Source organism: Fundulus heteroclitus, chromosome 19 (genome assembly GCF_011125445.2).
Source record: "Fundulus heteroclitus isolate FHET01 chromosome 19, MU-UCD_Fhet_4.1, whole genome shotgun sequence".
In the NCBI taxonomy this organism is placed as follows: domain Eukaryota; kingdom Metazoa; phylum Chordata; class Actinopteri; order Cyprinodontiformes; family Fundulidae; genus Fundulus; species Fundulus heteroclitus.
The window spans coordinates 1698259-1713013 of NC_046379.1; the positions used below are offsets into that span (position 1 = coordinate 1698259).

A 14755-nucleotide genomic window follows, 5' to 3' on the forward strand; every position below is an offset into this window, starting at 1 on the left:
AACACCTCTCATTTTAGTGTGGGAGGTTTCATGGCTAAATTGGAGCAGCCTGGTGGCCAATCATCATTAATTGCACATTGAACCAATAAGAGCAGAGTGTGAAGGTCCAATTAGCAGGGTAAGAGCACAGTTTTGCTCAAAATATTGCAATGCACACAACATTATGGGTGACATGGGGGACAAATTGTTGGTGCACATATTGCTGGATGTGTCAAAACTTTCTTCAATTGAATAAAAACAAAACTGAAGTAATAATATTTGGACCAATAGAGGAGAGATCAAAAGTTAGCTCACAGCTTCAGCTGCTTCAGCTAGGAACCACCAATTAGGCCCGAAATCTGGGTGTAGTGATGGACTCAGACCTGAACCTCCAAAAGCATTTACAGACAGTGTCGGCTTTCTATCACCTGAAGAATATTTCCAGGATTAAAGGACTAATGTCTCAAAAGGATCTGGAAAAACTAATCCATGCGTTTATATTTAGTATAATTGATCACTGCAACGGTGTTTTCACAGGTCTGCCTAAAAAGTGGATCAGACAGCTGCAGCTGATCCAGAACGCTGCTGCCCGCGTCCTCACTAAGACTAAGAAAGTGGAAAACATGGACCCGGTTCTGAAGTCCCTTCACTGGCTCCCTGTATATCTGAGAATAGACTTTAAAATACTTCTGTTAGTCTATAAATCCCTAAATGGCTTAGCACCTAAATACATTACAGATTTGTTATCAGTGTATCAACTTTCCAGACCACTAAGGTCTTCTGGCTCCAGCGTACTTTGCATACCTAGAACCACAACTAAAGACGGAGAAGCATCATTTAGTTCCTATGCTCCGCTTATCTGGAACAAACTTCCAGAAAACTGTAAAAGTGCGGAAAGCCTGAGTTCTTTTAAATCAAGATTAAAAACACATTTGTTTAAAATTGCCTTTGACTGTTCTAGTTAAACTGTTTTACTGTTTTTAATGTTCTTTGTTTCTACATTCTATCTCTACTTGCTTTTATTCTATTTTCTATCTACATTTTATTCCTACATGCGTTTATTTTGCTATATTTTAATCATGTAAAGCACTTTGTATTGTCTCTGTACTGAATTGTGCTATATAAATAAATTTCCCTTGCCTTGCCTTGCATCTGTGACCAAGACAGGAAGTGTTTGTGATGTATCAAGAGCCTCGGTGTCCAGGGTAATGTCAGCATACCACCAAGAAGGACGAACCACATCCAACAGGATTAACTGTGGACGCACGAGGAAGCTGTCTGAAAGGGATGTTCGGGTGCTAACCCGGATTGTATCCAAAAAACATAAAACCACATAACTCTACTTATAACTAACTATCTGAAATATAAACTAAAGGTCACCAATCAGTTCTAAAACATCTTTAGATGAACTCTTGTTGATCCCTGGAGAACCAGCATACCAGATTAGCGCCTCACAAAGAGTTTACAATCATTCTGTTACATTTTATCTGAGTGTCTTTTACTCAGGTGAGCAGCAACTCGTGGTATTGTCTTACTTTTTATTGATTATTTTTTTAACCTGGACACAAACAGTTATCACAGAATCAGCCCGATCCAAATAAACTGAATCGTTTAACACACTTACCATAACACAGCAGCTCCCCATTACCATTTATGACAACAAACTTCCACTTCTTCTTCTTCTGTTTTAAAAGTGGTGCGCCCTTATTCTTCTTCGTGTTTTAATGGGTGCTGACCACATCCAAAAGGATCATTACCGCCCGTCTAGTGGTGCGCTCTGTTACTCATCTTTATATTATCAGCAGTGCAACCAGCTACCGTAACACCTGTTTCTGCGCGCAACAGCTCTACCGTAATAACAGTCTACGCGCAACATTTTCCCCTCGGTAGAATCAGGGACATTTCCGGGGACAGCTTTAGTTGGGACAGGTGGTCCAAAACGGGGACAGTGCCCGGAAATCGGGGACCTCTGGTCACCCTAGTAAAGATAGCCAGTGTGGTGTTAGCTTTAGCCTAGCACGCATCCCCCTCCGCAGTTAAGCAGGCTTTGTTTACGTTCCGGTCGCCGGCTGAGTTGCACTTCCGCCCGGCCGGGAGAAGTCGGCAGGATCCAGTGTTCTGGAGATCTCTAGGATGACGGGAATATCGGCCATAAATGTATCACTGTTATAGCTCCGAAGGTCCAGAAACTCATGTGTGCTATTGCGCAGCAACGCGGTGCAGTTTTGGAAGAAAAAGTCCGGTGAAAAATAGATTAAAAAAAACTTCAGGAAAACTTTGTCGTTTTTTTGATGTGAGACGCTGCAGAGCTGAAAAGTTCATATTGCGCCTGCTAATGAGCAGTAGTTCTTGCTGTTGCAATTTTTTCATCATTCATTCATTTATATCAGTTGTTCAAATTATTTATTTGTTACTTGTAAAAAAAAAAAAAAAAAAATATTGGGTGCCCCCAGCGGGTTGCGAACCTGTGACCTTTGGTGCACCAGCCCAACACCTAAACCACTGTACCAAAAAAAAGTGCCATGCTGAACTCTGCATGATGGAGAGGTCATCTGTGTGTAGGAAATGGTTTTGAGAAGTGGTTTTTGGTTAATTTTGTCACCACGGTAACTTTAAATGGCATCAAGTACAAATAGCACACTTCGCGGCGTCGAGACACACGTTTTGATATATAGTTTGTGGGGGTACAGCCTACGGTTCGGGCTGTATTAACGGTGACGGAAGAATAAAAAGGATTAAAGAAACCCTTATTAGGTGCATTTTCAATGCATAGGCGGGCGCCTAACTAATAATGAATTAAAAAAACTCGACATACTTGCATGTTTATTTGGAGTTAACACGCGGTTCTTTGTTGTTGCTTTCGCGCGTGCATATAGTGAATGGCAGGGCAAAAACACATGGAGTTCTCGCCGTAAAGCAAGACCGACTCTCGCGGTCTTGCACCAGACTTCTGAGCCTGTGTGTGCGGGCCGTGAGCTCTTGCAATTGCAAGTGCGGTATTTCCCCCACAGACCACCAGGGCGGCCGAGAAAACCTTTGTTCAACCTGAAATGACTCATTTAATCATCCAAAACGGTATGGAACACATTAATTAACTGAAAAATGTTGCATAGTATGCCTTTAACTTTAACTGCGTTTATATTATGTGGGCACATAGATATAGTAAAACAATGAGACAGTATAACGGAGTGTTATTGTCAACATCTGGATAGTCACAAACCAGACAAATATAAAATCAGTAACGGGTATAAAGATATAAAGTTTATTGACTTAAAACTTAGTACATTTCTAAAACATATCTAAAGAACGATGAGAGGCGGAGCCTATTTGCATCTGCCTTGCTGCTCTATTTCATCAGAAAAATGATTTTCTTTACAAAAGGATATACCCAAAGTGATAAAAGTTCTTGCAACAGGGTCATTTTACTTTCTTTATTTAGCCTTCGACAAAAAGACAAATTAAAAAACACAACAGTTTTTACAAAACCTTAATCACTCCTAAACTGCATAGATCACTAGTTTCTATGTTGCAAAATTTACGTGAACCAAGTTGTTATTTAAAGGTTGTTACACCAAAGTTTCCTCAGAATAAAGGAAGTGGCTTTTCCGCCCGCAGAGATAGTCCATGAGAGTGAAACAGGTGACTGAAGAGAAAACAGTCTGCAGTACAACTGATGCACTTGTGTGCTAAGAGCTGCAGAAAGCTGCTTACATTTTATGCTTAACAGAAATATTCTTTTACACTCATCAATGCTCAATAAAGCAATTCTATATAGATAACAAACAGAACAAAATTCACAAAAATCATACAAATACACATGAAATATCCAACCATTAAAAAGCTGAATAAGAACTTTACACACGCTGTCACAGTTACAGAAAACATGCTTCCATCTCTGGTTGATTGCTTCCATTATCTTCATTTCAGTCCATTACTTCTGCAATTATAAAACATTTGGTAATGCTATTCAACTGAGTAGCAAAAAAAAAAAAAATTGTGTGTGTTTGTTTTCCCTGAAAGCGTTTTTATTCGAATTGCTCTGGTTGTTTGCATGGTTGGATAGACGTTTTCAGGATCTGGAGTCCAATCCCGTCAAATGGTGAAAGATAGAACCAGGAAGTCCAACACAAAGCTGCTCTGGAAGTGAATGGATCACACCCTTCATTCCTGTTGATCTGCTCATTATGATATACAAACAATATATAAATATACATTTATGCTTTTTCCAGATACAATTTTCTGCATCAAACACAGAAACAAAAAAACATATACATCAGAAAGAATAAGGCTGCCAATCAGGGAGAAACTAATACAAAAAAAGTTGAAAACATTAAGATAGATTTAGACCAAAGACATGTTACTTTTCTCCAAACTTCATGACTTTAAGAAAATTTGTACATTTCATCAGAGCAACACAAATGTTGTGAATCATGAAACTGTATGTTTTGTACCTTCCTGCTGTTCTTTTATTCACTGCTGTTATCTTTCACAGATCAAGAAAATGCTTTACTTTTGTTTTTGCTTGAAATACTTTATGCTTAATATTTTTGTGCAATGATAAAGGATTGCAAGACAACTTTCAATCATAACCTCTCTTATTTTAACTAATTATAATTATTTTAATTCCATGCATATGCATGTCGTTTGCATTACTTTGTGTTCCTCCCTGTGCCCATTTTTTGAATGTCTGTCCCTTACTGTTTTCCCCTGCAACAGATATTTAGGTTAAAATCAGCAGGTCTTTTGGCACATACTGTATGTCTGTCTATACCCGCTTGTTCTTACAGGATTCCTGGATAGGCCCCTCAGCTACATGCCAAATAAAACTTCACAAAACCTGCTCTGGATTTTTGGGTTTGGGTTTTAGTAGACTCGATCTGGACAGCCCTTTGAAACTCTCCTGGAGGCAAAACATTACGGGCTTAGATCAACAGAAAATTTGGGTTTTTCACATGACTGTAGCATCATTTTTGAGATATTTACCTATAATTTGAACACCTGATCTTGCAAAGTCGCATCCATCCATTTTCTAACACGTCTATTCCTAGCATAAGGGGTGCTGGTTCCTATCTCCAGCTGTCAAAGGGAGAGAGGCGGTGTACACCCTGGACAGGTCGCCAGTCTGTCGCAGCGTGCAGCTTTTCTTCTAATTTCCCTTCCTTGCTAATGTTCTGCTCATAGAAAACAATCTCAGCAATAAAGGAAACTAAACACAACCATATTTTATTTTTTATTCACGCTCAGACTTCAAGATTTAATGTAAAGCTTTGAATTACGTATTTTATGCGATAGTTTCTTTTTTGGCGGAGTATATACTGTGCATCCGAAGGTATTGTTTGTTTTTATAATTAGGTTCCTTGTCTCAATCTGTTGTTGTTTGCATGTTGTTCTCTAGTCCATCAGCTCTGACAAAAGAATATACCAGATTTAGCAAAAGTATGTAGCTTCATTGCTGTAATTATTTGGGGATGATCAGACTGCAGCTAAATAGATGAACTGTTTTTAGATTTTGCCTTCCTGAAGAAGTTAAGTCAAACTCTTCTCCAGCCTAGCCTGAACCTTTTTGACTTGTAAAGTGCAAAGAAAACACAGCAGAGGTATTTATCAGGCTGGTGCCGTGCTTGCTTGCATGGCTGCAAGCTGTCAGGTATTCCTTAATTCCTTCTATTTTTCTCATTTAAATAGGTTCTTATTACTACTCCTAAAAAAATGATTGGCAGCTACCAAACTGACAGGCGATTATTTCAAAGGTTCGGTTGTCATACTTGATCAAACTAATTTATTCACAATGCAGAAGGCAATAAAAAAGTGGAAAATCCCACTATAGCTTTAAGGTTGTATCTTAAAACTGTTTGATTCCATACCTGGATTATAAAAATCACTGGTGGGCTGCCGGCACATCAGCTCAACGTTAACTAGAATTTAACACTTCTTGATAGTTTAGTGCTTGTGGAGGTGAGGCTGAAGGTTGAATTCCGCTTGAGGTTCCAATGATTGAAGAGCTCCTTAACTTTCTTCCGGAAGTTTTTCCCAGCAATGACGTAAAGAACGGGGTTGAGAACACTGTTGAAGAAGGCTAAGTAGAGGAAGATCTGCTTACAGAAGTAGATGGTTTTCTCAGAGCTACAGCTTGTCAGAATACGAGCACTCTGGAGCCGGGACGGTATCTTGAGCAGATGAAACGGAAGCCAACAGATCAGGAACGCCAGCAGGACGGCCAGGACCAAAGAGGTGGCCCTCTTATCCTTGTCCTTTGTCTTTTCTCGTTCCATAAACCTGCTTCTCAGAGTTTGGAGAATCTTGATTGTGCAGAAGGTGATAATGGAAACGGGAATGATGAAGGCAAGCACCAAAATCATGTACTCACATGTGTCAGAAATAGTTTCATCTTTTTCACCACATTTGATAATGTTATCATGAGGTACCAATTCCCTGTTGATAAGTTTAGGAACACTAAGAACAAATCCCAGAATCCAAACCAGGAGACAACCGATTTTAGCAAATTTTGGCCGGCGTATTGTTTTATGGGACAGTGGATAGACCAGAGCCAAATACCGGTCTATGCTGACCAAAACCAGGAAGTAGATGCTGCAGTAGACGTTCATCAGAATGCCCACGTTGACCATTTTGCACAAGGCAGAACCAAAAATCCATTCAAACTGTTTCCAAGCGCTGACAGCCCAGAAGGGCAAAAAGGAGACCAGAAGCAGGTCAGCAGCTGCCAAGTTGCTCAAGTAGATCTCAGGTACGCTGCAAGGCTTCTTGTGGAAGATGAAAACCATCAGCACGAAGATGTTCAAGGCAATTCCCAGCACAGATATGACCATGACATAAACTGGGACATAGGTGAAGGTCCAGTTGTCAGATCCAAGGGAGCAATGACTGGTGTTTGTTTGGTTTCCTTCTCCAGCCGACGAGGTCAAGTTAGAAGGGATGCTGCAGAAAAACAGAGAGAAATCTGTGAAATTATCTGCAGTTTAAAGACCAAAGACTTACATCAGGCAGGTAAATTTAAATATTATATTGTGAAGTAAGAATAAGAATAAACATACGATTTTACAGGATTGCCAGCAGGTCTAAAATGAAAATGAGCTCAGAAAACATTTTTGCATATTTTCTTTACAATTGGAAATACCTGCTGAGGCTGTTTGCATAAATGTTTTCATGGCTCCACTTGATACGGACAATGTTTTCTGTTCATTCATGAAAGGGCGCTTATTTTCTATTTCAGGTTACCTTCAGCTTTCTTAGACCATTAATGTATTTACAATCTTGTGATCAGTTGTTTTAATTTATAATGTCTTCTTCACTTCAAAGTCTTTGAATATTTGCACAAAACATATTGAGCAACGCAGAGTCTGGAGTCAAATGAAATAAAACCTGCTCTTTGGCTTTAGACACCTTCAGAATACGGTCAGTCTGGTGTTTCTATGTGTTGCAGTGTTGCACTCTGCATGCAGGTCATAATGCACTTTACACATTGTCCACTTTGCAAAACAGTAAATATTATGTTGTAGATGACTGTTGCTGAGTCTTTAGAGAACAAATGAGAAGTTCAGTCAGAAATAACAGCAAAGCTTGTACATACCTTGTGGTTAGAAGAGCCATTCTCCTGAAGAAAAAACAAACAGCACTTCCCTTCAAGCCTTCACTGCTTCTGTCCTCTGTGTGACTGTGGCTGCTGTTTGCTGAAGTAGGTAAACTGATATTAAACTGATGTCAGACGTCTTTAAACAAGAGATGACTTGCTCCATTCCCGCCCCTTCTTCAGCATGTCCCTCCCATTCTCTCTTCTACTGGTAGCTGCATGTGATTCTGCAGATCTGGAGAATTCTGTGCCAAGTCACAACATGGAAGGAATCTACTTCAGTGCTTTAAACAAGTTAGGTAGGATTAGGAAGATCAATATGAAAAGGTTATTGGGTTTTACCTTAAACCCAGAAATAATCCAATGACCCATCCTTATGTGGTTGTGAATCAATGAGGACGATGTTTTAAAGTATGTTTGAAGGGATTATAACCAAAGCTCAGGAGCAGCTAGTGATGAAAAATATCTTAAAAATTTACCAAAATTGTCCAAGCAAACAAGTTGCTGCTTTGTGACTTTAAGCTGCTCTAATGTGTTAGAGTAAAGCCTAATGAGTACTAATTGGAGAAGTTTGAGGTCTAACATCATTACTTTTCATGCTTTTTCGATGAAAGTGCCTTTCTTTGCACAATAATCAACTAAATAAAGTTAAAAAAAAACATTAAATGAGAGTATATGTTACCCACAGAATGCCCTCCAGGCTGGCAGAAAAAGGACAGTCTGCCCTCAATAAGCCTGTGGAAATGTATCTTATGGTTTTATTTCAGAGTTCCATGATTGAAAAAGTAAACAAATTTTTTTTCAATCTTAAAAGTATATAGTCACAGGGTTCCATCCATCCATCCATCCATCCATCCATCCATCCATTTTCCAACACACTTATCCCTATTGGGGTCACGATGGGTGCTGGTGCCTATCTCCAGCTGTCAATGGTTGAGAGACGGCGTACACCTAGTTCGGTGGAAAAAAAGCTTCATGTTATCATTGTGTGCAGATACACAATGATAACATGGGTCCAGACACAACAGAACCTGCCTGAGTGCAGTTTAGGTGGTGTAGTCAAATCAATTCAGTTCAAGAATGCTTTATAATTCCCAAAGGGAAATTAAATGCTGTCGTAAATCATGTTGTGGGGTTTCTTCAGCAAGCTGTTGTAGATGCTGATGGCTGCAGTGTTGTGCAGTGTTATACACTGTTTAAAGTTATTTAATGTTTAATAAATAACTCTGTCTTTTAAGTATTGTCTGGTGATGATCAGCTCTTAAGCTGATATCAGGATAATAGTTGAAAGGGATGATTCGAGCACTAGCGATCTTTTAACAGCAAACTCTGCACACACAAATAAGAAGGAGTGACAACTTCTCTTTAAGTTTAAGAATTTAACAGAAATAAAATGAACATCCAGAGAACATCACTATAGAATGCTGTTTATCTGAGTTAACACTATACTTCAATCAGAAAATCCTCTCTACAAGGCTTGTGAAATTTAACTAAAATTACTAAGCAAAATGAAGATTAAAAGAAGCTAAGGTAAGGAACTATGTACACCCTAAAAGACACAAAAGACAAAATAAAGTGGTTGATCATCGTCATCAGAATAATTCAGTAAATCCTGGTTCACTGCAGGTCTGAGTTAAAAAAACAAAGTTCATCCTAAAGAATGTGAATTGAGGTTAAATTAGCTTAACTTGGTGCGCGCTGGTCGCACAGCGGGTAGCTCGACCCATATACGCAGGCCTTAGTCCTCGACGCGGTCAACCCGGGTTTAAAATCCGACCTGCGGTCCTTTGCCGCATGTCACTCCCCCTCTTCCACCCCCCTTCCTGCCAGCCTACTTTCATAAAAAGTGAGCCACTAGAGCTGCAACCCCCCCCCCCCCAAACAAAAATTGCTTAACTAATTCAAAACATTTGGTATGTGTTTCAACCTATTCACAATGCAAATCCCGAGTTACACAATAACATTATTTGATAAAATAATATTTTGAAGAATGATTTTCTCAGTAAAATTATTTACTTTAGGGACGTTTGATTTGATTATACCTCTGGGAGGCTAGAGGTCACTGTAGTGATCGGTCGCTAAAATCGGCTAATCCTAAAGTTAAACAAAACGCCTTTAAATCGACATTAATATTCCATATTAATGCGGCAATAACGCTCATAGCACCTGTTACAAAGAAACATAAGATAGTCGTTATTGTTGCTGTTGTTAATTTCATTGCCGTGTGCTTTTACGCGGACATGCCGGTTAAACTGTAAATAAAGTAAAAACAAAACATCAATACTTAGTATTGCAATAATACATAAACACAAACTTAAGGAGCTAGTCTTAACTTGGCTAACTGGTTATTTAAATTTACTCTTATAATATAATAAACATTGGCATTCAAATATTAAAGTGCAGCAAAATACAGCTAGCATTTGGCTAATTAGCTCTAGCAAATTCACCAAGAACACGCTTACAACAGATAACGAAAACTCATCAACCCACAGTTTACAGCCTTAATATAACTCACCACGTTGGGCAACACTCATGAACGCCAGTAGGATATGATGTTATGGCAGATTTAGCTTGTTAGTTTCAGCTAACGGCAACCTAAGTTAGTTAGTTAGTTTTCTTTCTTCTTCACGTCAACTCACATACCAATGCAAAGCAACTACAGCGCCCCCTAGATGAATAGAAGGAGTGAATACAACAGCACCATCTAACGATAGTGGAGCGAAACAAAACAAACCTTATGCTTGAATATCCGGAAGCTAATAGCAACGTCTTTAAACAACAGATGACTTGCTCCATTCCCCCCCTTCTTCAGCATGTCCCTCCCATTCTCTCTTCTACTGGTAGCTGCATGTGATTCTCCAGATCTGGAGAGCTTTTCTGTCTAAGTCACAACATGGAAGGAATCTACCTCAGTGCTTTAGTTAGATAGGATTAGGAAGATCAAAATTAAAAGGTTATAGGGTTTTACCTTAAACCCAGAAATAATCCATTGACCCATCCTTATTTCGTTCTGAATCAACAAGGACAATGTTTTAAAGTATGTTGTTTAAAGGTTATTAAAATGAAATGGTTGTGAGGAGATGCTGTTAATTATTCACAATCAATGGCATATATCAGCACAAGGTCCAAAGTATGAAGGCAAGAGTGTGTCGGTTTATGCACATTTTGAGCAAATCCAATTGAATCTAGGATAGTATTAAAGGCTAAATTAAGGTTATCACATTCAGTGTCAACATGAATATTTAAATCCCCCGCTATAATAACCTTGGAATGATGGTAAATTGATTTTAAATAGTTTAATCGTGGTCGTCTGCAGTCTTTATATCAGTGATCAAATCGTCTCCAAAGGTTTACGAATCATTCCTTTTGATTTAACAACACGAATATACATAGAGACAGTTTTCCTTTGCTTGTGGTTACTGGTTAGTGATTTCAGTTGAATTAGGGGTGTGCAAAATAATCGTCATGATGATACATCGCAATTGTAATTTTCGTAATCCAATGCATCGATTCTTGACGCCAAGTATCGATTATTAATTTAAAAAAATGAATAAAAAAAATTGCATGAATGGTTGGCGAACATCAGCCAAAAACAAGTAGAATACAACCTCCAGTCCAGTAGATGTCGCTGCAGATGTGTTGACGCACGCTGCCTTGTGTCACAAGCATTTCTGGCCGCGGGATACTGCGACGAGTCATTCATAAACAAAACATGGAGGAGACTGAGAAAATTCGCCCGGCTCCATCACATTTTAGTCAGATGTTCGGACGCATTTGGCTTTAAAAACAAAAAAGGTAAAAACGAAATTGAAATGACGCACGCAATTTGCAAACACTGTTACATCGTAATGAAATACTGTGGGAACACAACAAACTTAAAGGCACACATGCAGAGGCGGCATCCAGAAAAACAAGAGCTGCCAGCACTGCAAGCACTGATTAAACAAACAACATTCGATTGCAAGCTAGCCCCAACATCTACAAGCGCATACATTTGAATGTTTTCATTTCATTGGTTTAAAGGACCACTGAGGCCATGTAAATGGCACTGATTATCCTTATTTTGTTATTTTAAGTTTTATAAATCCTAAGCACTTTTTGTCAGTGTGTCCACTCCAGTAATAGTAATATTTGTGTCCAGTAACAGTAATATTTGTTTTCATGGCAATACCTCCAAAAGTCGTTTTAATAAATACAGCTATGTATGAATTCAGTTGCTTTCAGTTATAGATCAATTGAAGACACTATCCAGATCATACATGGCCAGTCAGCCAATGGTAATGGCTGTATTTTTTCTCACAGTGTTCAGTGAAAATATCCCAATGCATCGCGATGCATCGCAATCATTCAAGTATCTTGATGCATCATGATAGAATCGCATCGTGGCATGTGAATCGTGATTCGAATCGAATCGTGACTTCTTTGGCAATACCCACCCCTAGTTGCAATTGTACTTAAAGCTTATTTACATTTCTTGTAGTGGCAAGTCTAATTCAGTCTTACACCTGGCTAGATATTCATCTTTCATGGTAAATAAGGTAAATAATTGTTAATTAATAAACCCAATTGCTAGTTATGATCATTAAAGGCTGTTAGCCCTTAATCACAACCATTTGAAAACATTTTTGCTGTCGCTTAACTTTGAAAAGAATACCATATGATTAATTAGACTATCCAATTTGTTAGAGATGATGAGATTACAGAGACAGGACTGCAATATCGGTTACCATAAAGATTACAGATAAACGGTCTCTAGAGGCACAGAGTCTGACATACTTATACTAAACAGAAGGACTGATTAGGGGTAAACGTGTCAGCAAGGACATGTCTGCATTATAGCATCATCTCTATCCTCTCCACCAATGTGATGAAGGGAACACTGATATCATACTGTGCACTGAATGGGTGTACACAATGGGTCCTACTTAATATCTGTGCTAGGAATGAACGGTGCTCTCTCAGACATCTGGAAATCTGCAATTGTGTTGTTGTGTATGAGAGCCCAGTACTGAAGCTGTAAACATCCCCCTGCCTTTTAGATTAAATATGGTAAAAAATAGTTTCGGTTTCAAGAATGTTTTTATTACTACAGAGATCTACAATAGAAATACCACATTATTTAGTAAAAGAACCAGTGGTGACCGCAGCCAGGTCAATAGATTAACAAATTATAATTATTAAAAACATTCATAATCAAATAGGATAAATTGCACAACAGCATTGTTTCTTTTGTTAATTATGTTTTGACTTTCTCCAGTTATTAGGATTTGTATTTCCATTGGTAAGAAACACTAATATGTCTTGATATTCTCCATATGCTGTCATTAAAGATTTCCAATTCCTTGATAAGAAATGTGCACTTCGAGGTGTCCTATTTCCTGCCATTGCAATGGTGAATCACGTTATCTGCGTTACATTGTTGAGAGCTTCTTTTATGCTCGTGTTGATGAATGAGAACTGAATCACACTGTGAGGCATCCCTCAGCTTTAGAACAGAATTGTATTACAGCAGATGGTTGAAACAATGTTTCACTTGGCGTAAGTATGCTACCCACACTAAAAAACATAATGCGCATAATTTTTCAAGATTTTGATGGAATAATGTAATATGGATGATCTTTACATTTAATGTATGTTTCTGAGTTTAAGAAAATCCAATTCTGCATTTACAAAATTGTAAGTATTGAATACTAAGATGATTTGACAAGAATTACATAATGAAACACTCTCTTAGCAATGCTTAGCAATGGTTGGACATTAGTGGTGGTGTGGTCAGTCGCAGCGGCTCAGGCTAACCTTCCATCTGATCTATGTAATGTTGTTGTATTCACCTTGTATGTATAATGAGAGATAAAGCACTTTCCTTTCCTTTTAATTTGAACAAATGACTGTCCAGAAATGTACTATTACTGTAGTACTGCACATGTTGTATTTAATTTGGGTAACGTGCCTTTCTTAAAAAATAGGTGCTTCTTTCATCCAATGAATGATTCTTCTGGAATATTGACTTAATCTACTATAACATTTCTGAACACCTGATAAAAGAGGACATTTTGAGTTTAGAGGTAACAAAATACAGATGTATCTTAACAGCCAAGCTTTTAGCAGAAGGTCAGAGATATTTATTGATGACTATAGTTTATTACTGTGTTTTAGTTTTAGTTATCAATAGTTGACTATGAGGTTATTTATCAGTGAACAGGGAGCAGATTGCATTTTTACCATTTCTTTCTTTGCCAATCTATTGATTTTTCATTACCTATATTGATGTATCTTTTCTATACATTTTTGTTGATATATATATATATACACATTTATATACATTTAATATATATATGTATATATGTATATATATATATATATATATATATATATATATATATATATATATGTATATGTATATATATATATGTATATGTATATATATATATATATATATATATATATATATATATATATATATATATATATATATATATATATATATGTGTATATGTACAAGGTGTTGTAACACCTTGTGTTACAACAGGCTGTATAAAAAGTTCTTTGTAAATAAAGCTAAGTTGACTGATTTATTGATTGATGACGAATTTGTATAATTATTGTTATGAAAATATATAATCAGTTGTTGAATTAATCAGGCATTTTTATGAAAACAAAACAATAACAGTTACCTTCTAATCCCTAAACTGTGGCTTGGAGTTTACAGAACGTGGGGGTTTTGAAGGCTCACTCAAAAAGTAATAAATTTCACCCAAATAGTGATAAACTGGGCAGACTGGGAGTCACATAATGTTTTATAGGGGTCCTTTCAAGATGGTTTACAGTTTAAGAACCGTAAAAAAGCTTGGTTAATTTCTAAAAAAAAAAAAAAACTTAAATAAAAAACACCCCCAGTTACTCCATCAGGAGCCAACCACCTATAATAAACATGGGATTGGGGGTTTGCAATGCAATTTACAATGGCCGTAGAGGGGAACTTCGGTAACTGAAGCTTTATGGTAACATTGTGTTTGTCTCCCTTTGGAATTCCAATTGTAATAAATATATGCACATTATAAGTGTTTTCTCTCTGATGATTGTTTTCTTCCTTTGCTGCCAAATCTCTGAACCGGGTGAGACGGGCCATAGTGAATGAAACAGGAAGAACTAGAGGCTGTATTAACATTATCTTCACCAGTAAAATAG

The 14755-nt window shown here is 37.7% G+C and overlaps 1 protein-coding gene across 2 annotated transcripts; it reads right to left on the bottom strand.

Moving 5' to 3' along the window:
• Positions 1–3218: 3218 nt before the first annotated feature.
• LOC118567002 (B2 bradykinin receptor-like) lies at positions 3219–7662 on the bottom strand. 2 transcript variants are annotated; one of them, XR_004933431.1, is made up of 3 exons: positions 7568–7662; positions 5844–6915; positions 3219–4154 (listed from the first exon to the last, which is right to left on the bottom strand). XR_004933431.1 is itself a non-coding variant. In XM_036150928.1 (2 exons), the coding sequence occupies exons 1-2, from the start codon at positions 7585–7587 to the stop codon at positions 5895–5897; spliced, it is 1041 nt and encodes a 346-aa protein (XP_036006821.1). In that variant the 5' UTR covers positions 7588–7662; the 3' UTR covers positions 3219–5894. The 2 variants fall into 2 exon arrangements, 1 of the variants encoding a protein (XP_036006821.1); XM_036150928.1 differs by having other exon boundaries at positions 3219–6915.
• Positions 7663–14755: the final 7093 nt, after the last annotated feature.

Coding starts and splice junctions, on each gene's coding strand:
- LOC118567002 (XM_036150928.1), bottom strand. CDS start 7,587: ATGGCTCTTCTAACCACAAG. Junction 6,916..7,567: donor ATGGCTCTTCTAACCACAAG/GTATGTACAAGC, acceptor GTTTTTCTGCAG/CATCCCTTCTAACTTGACCT.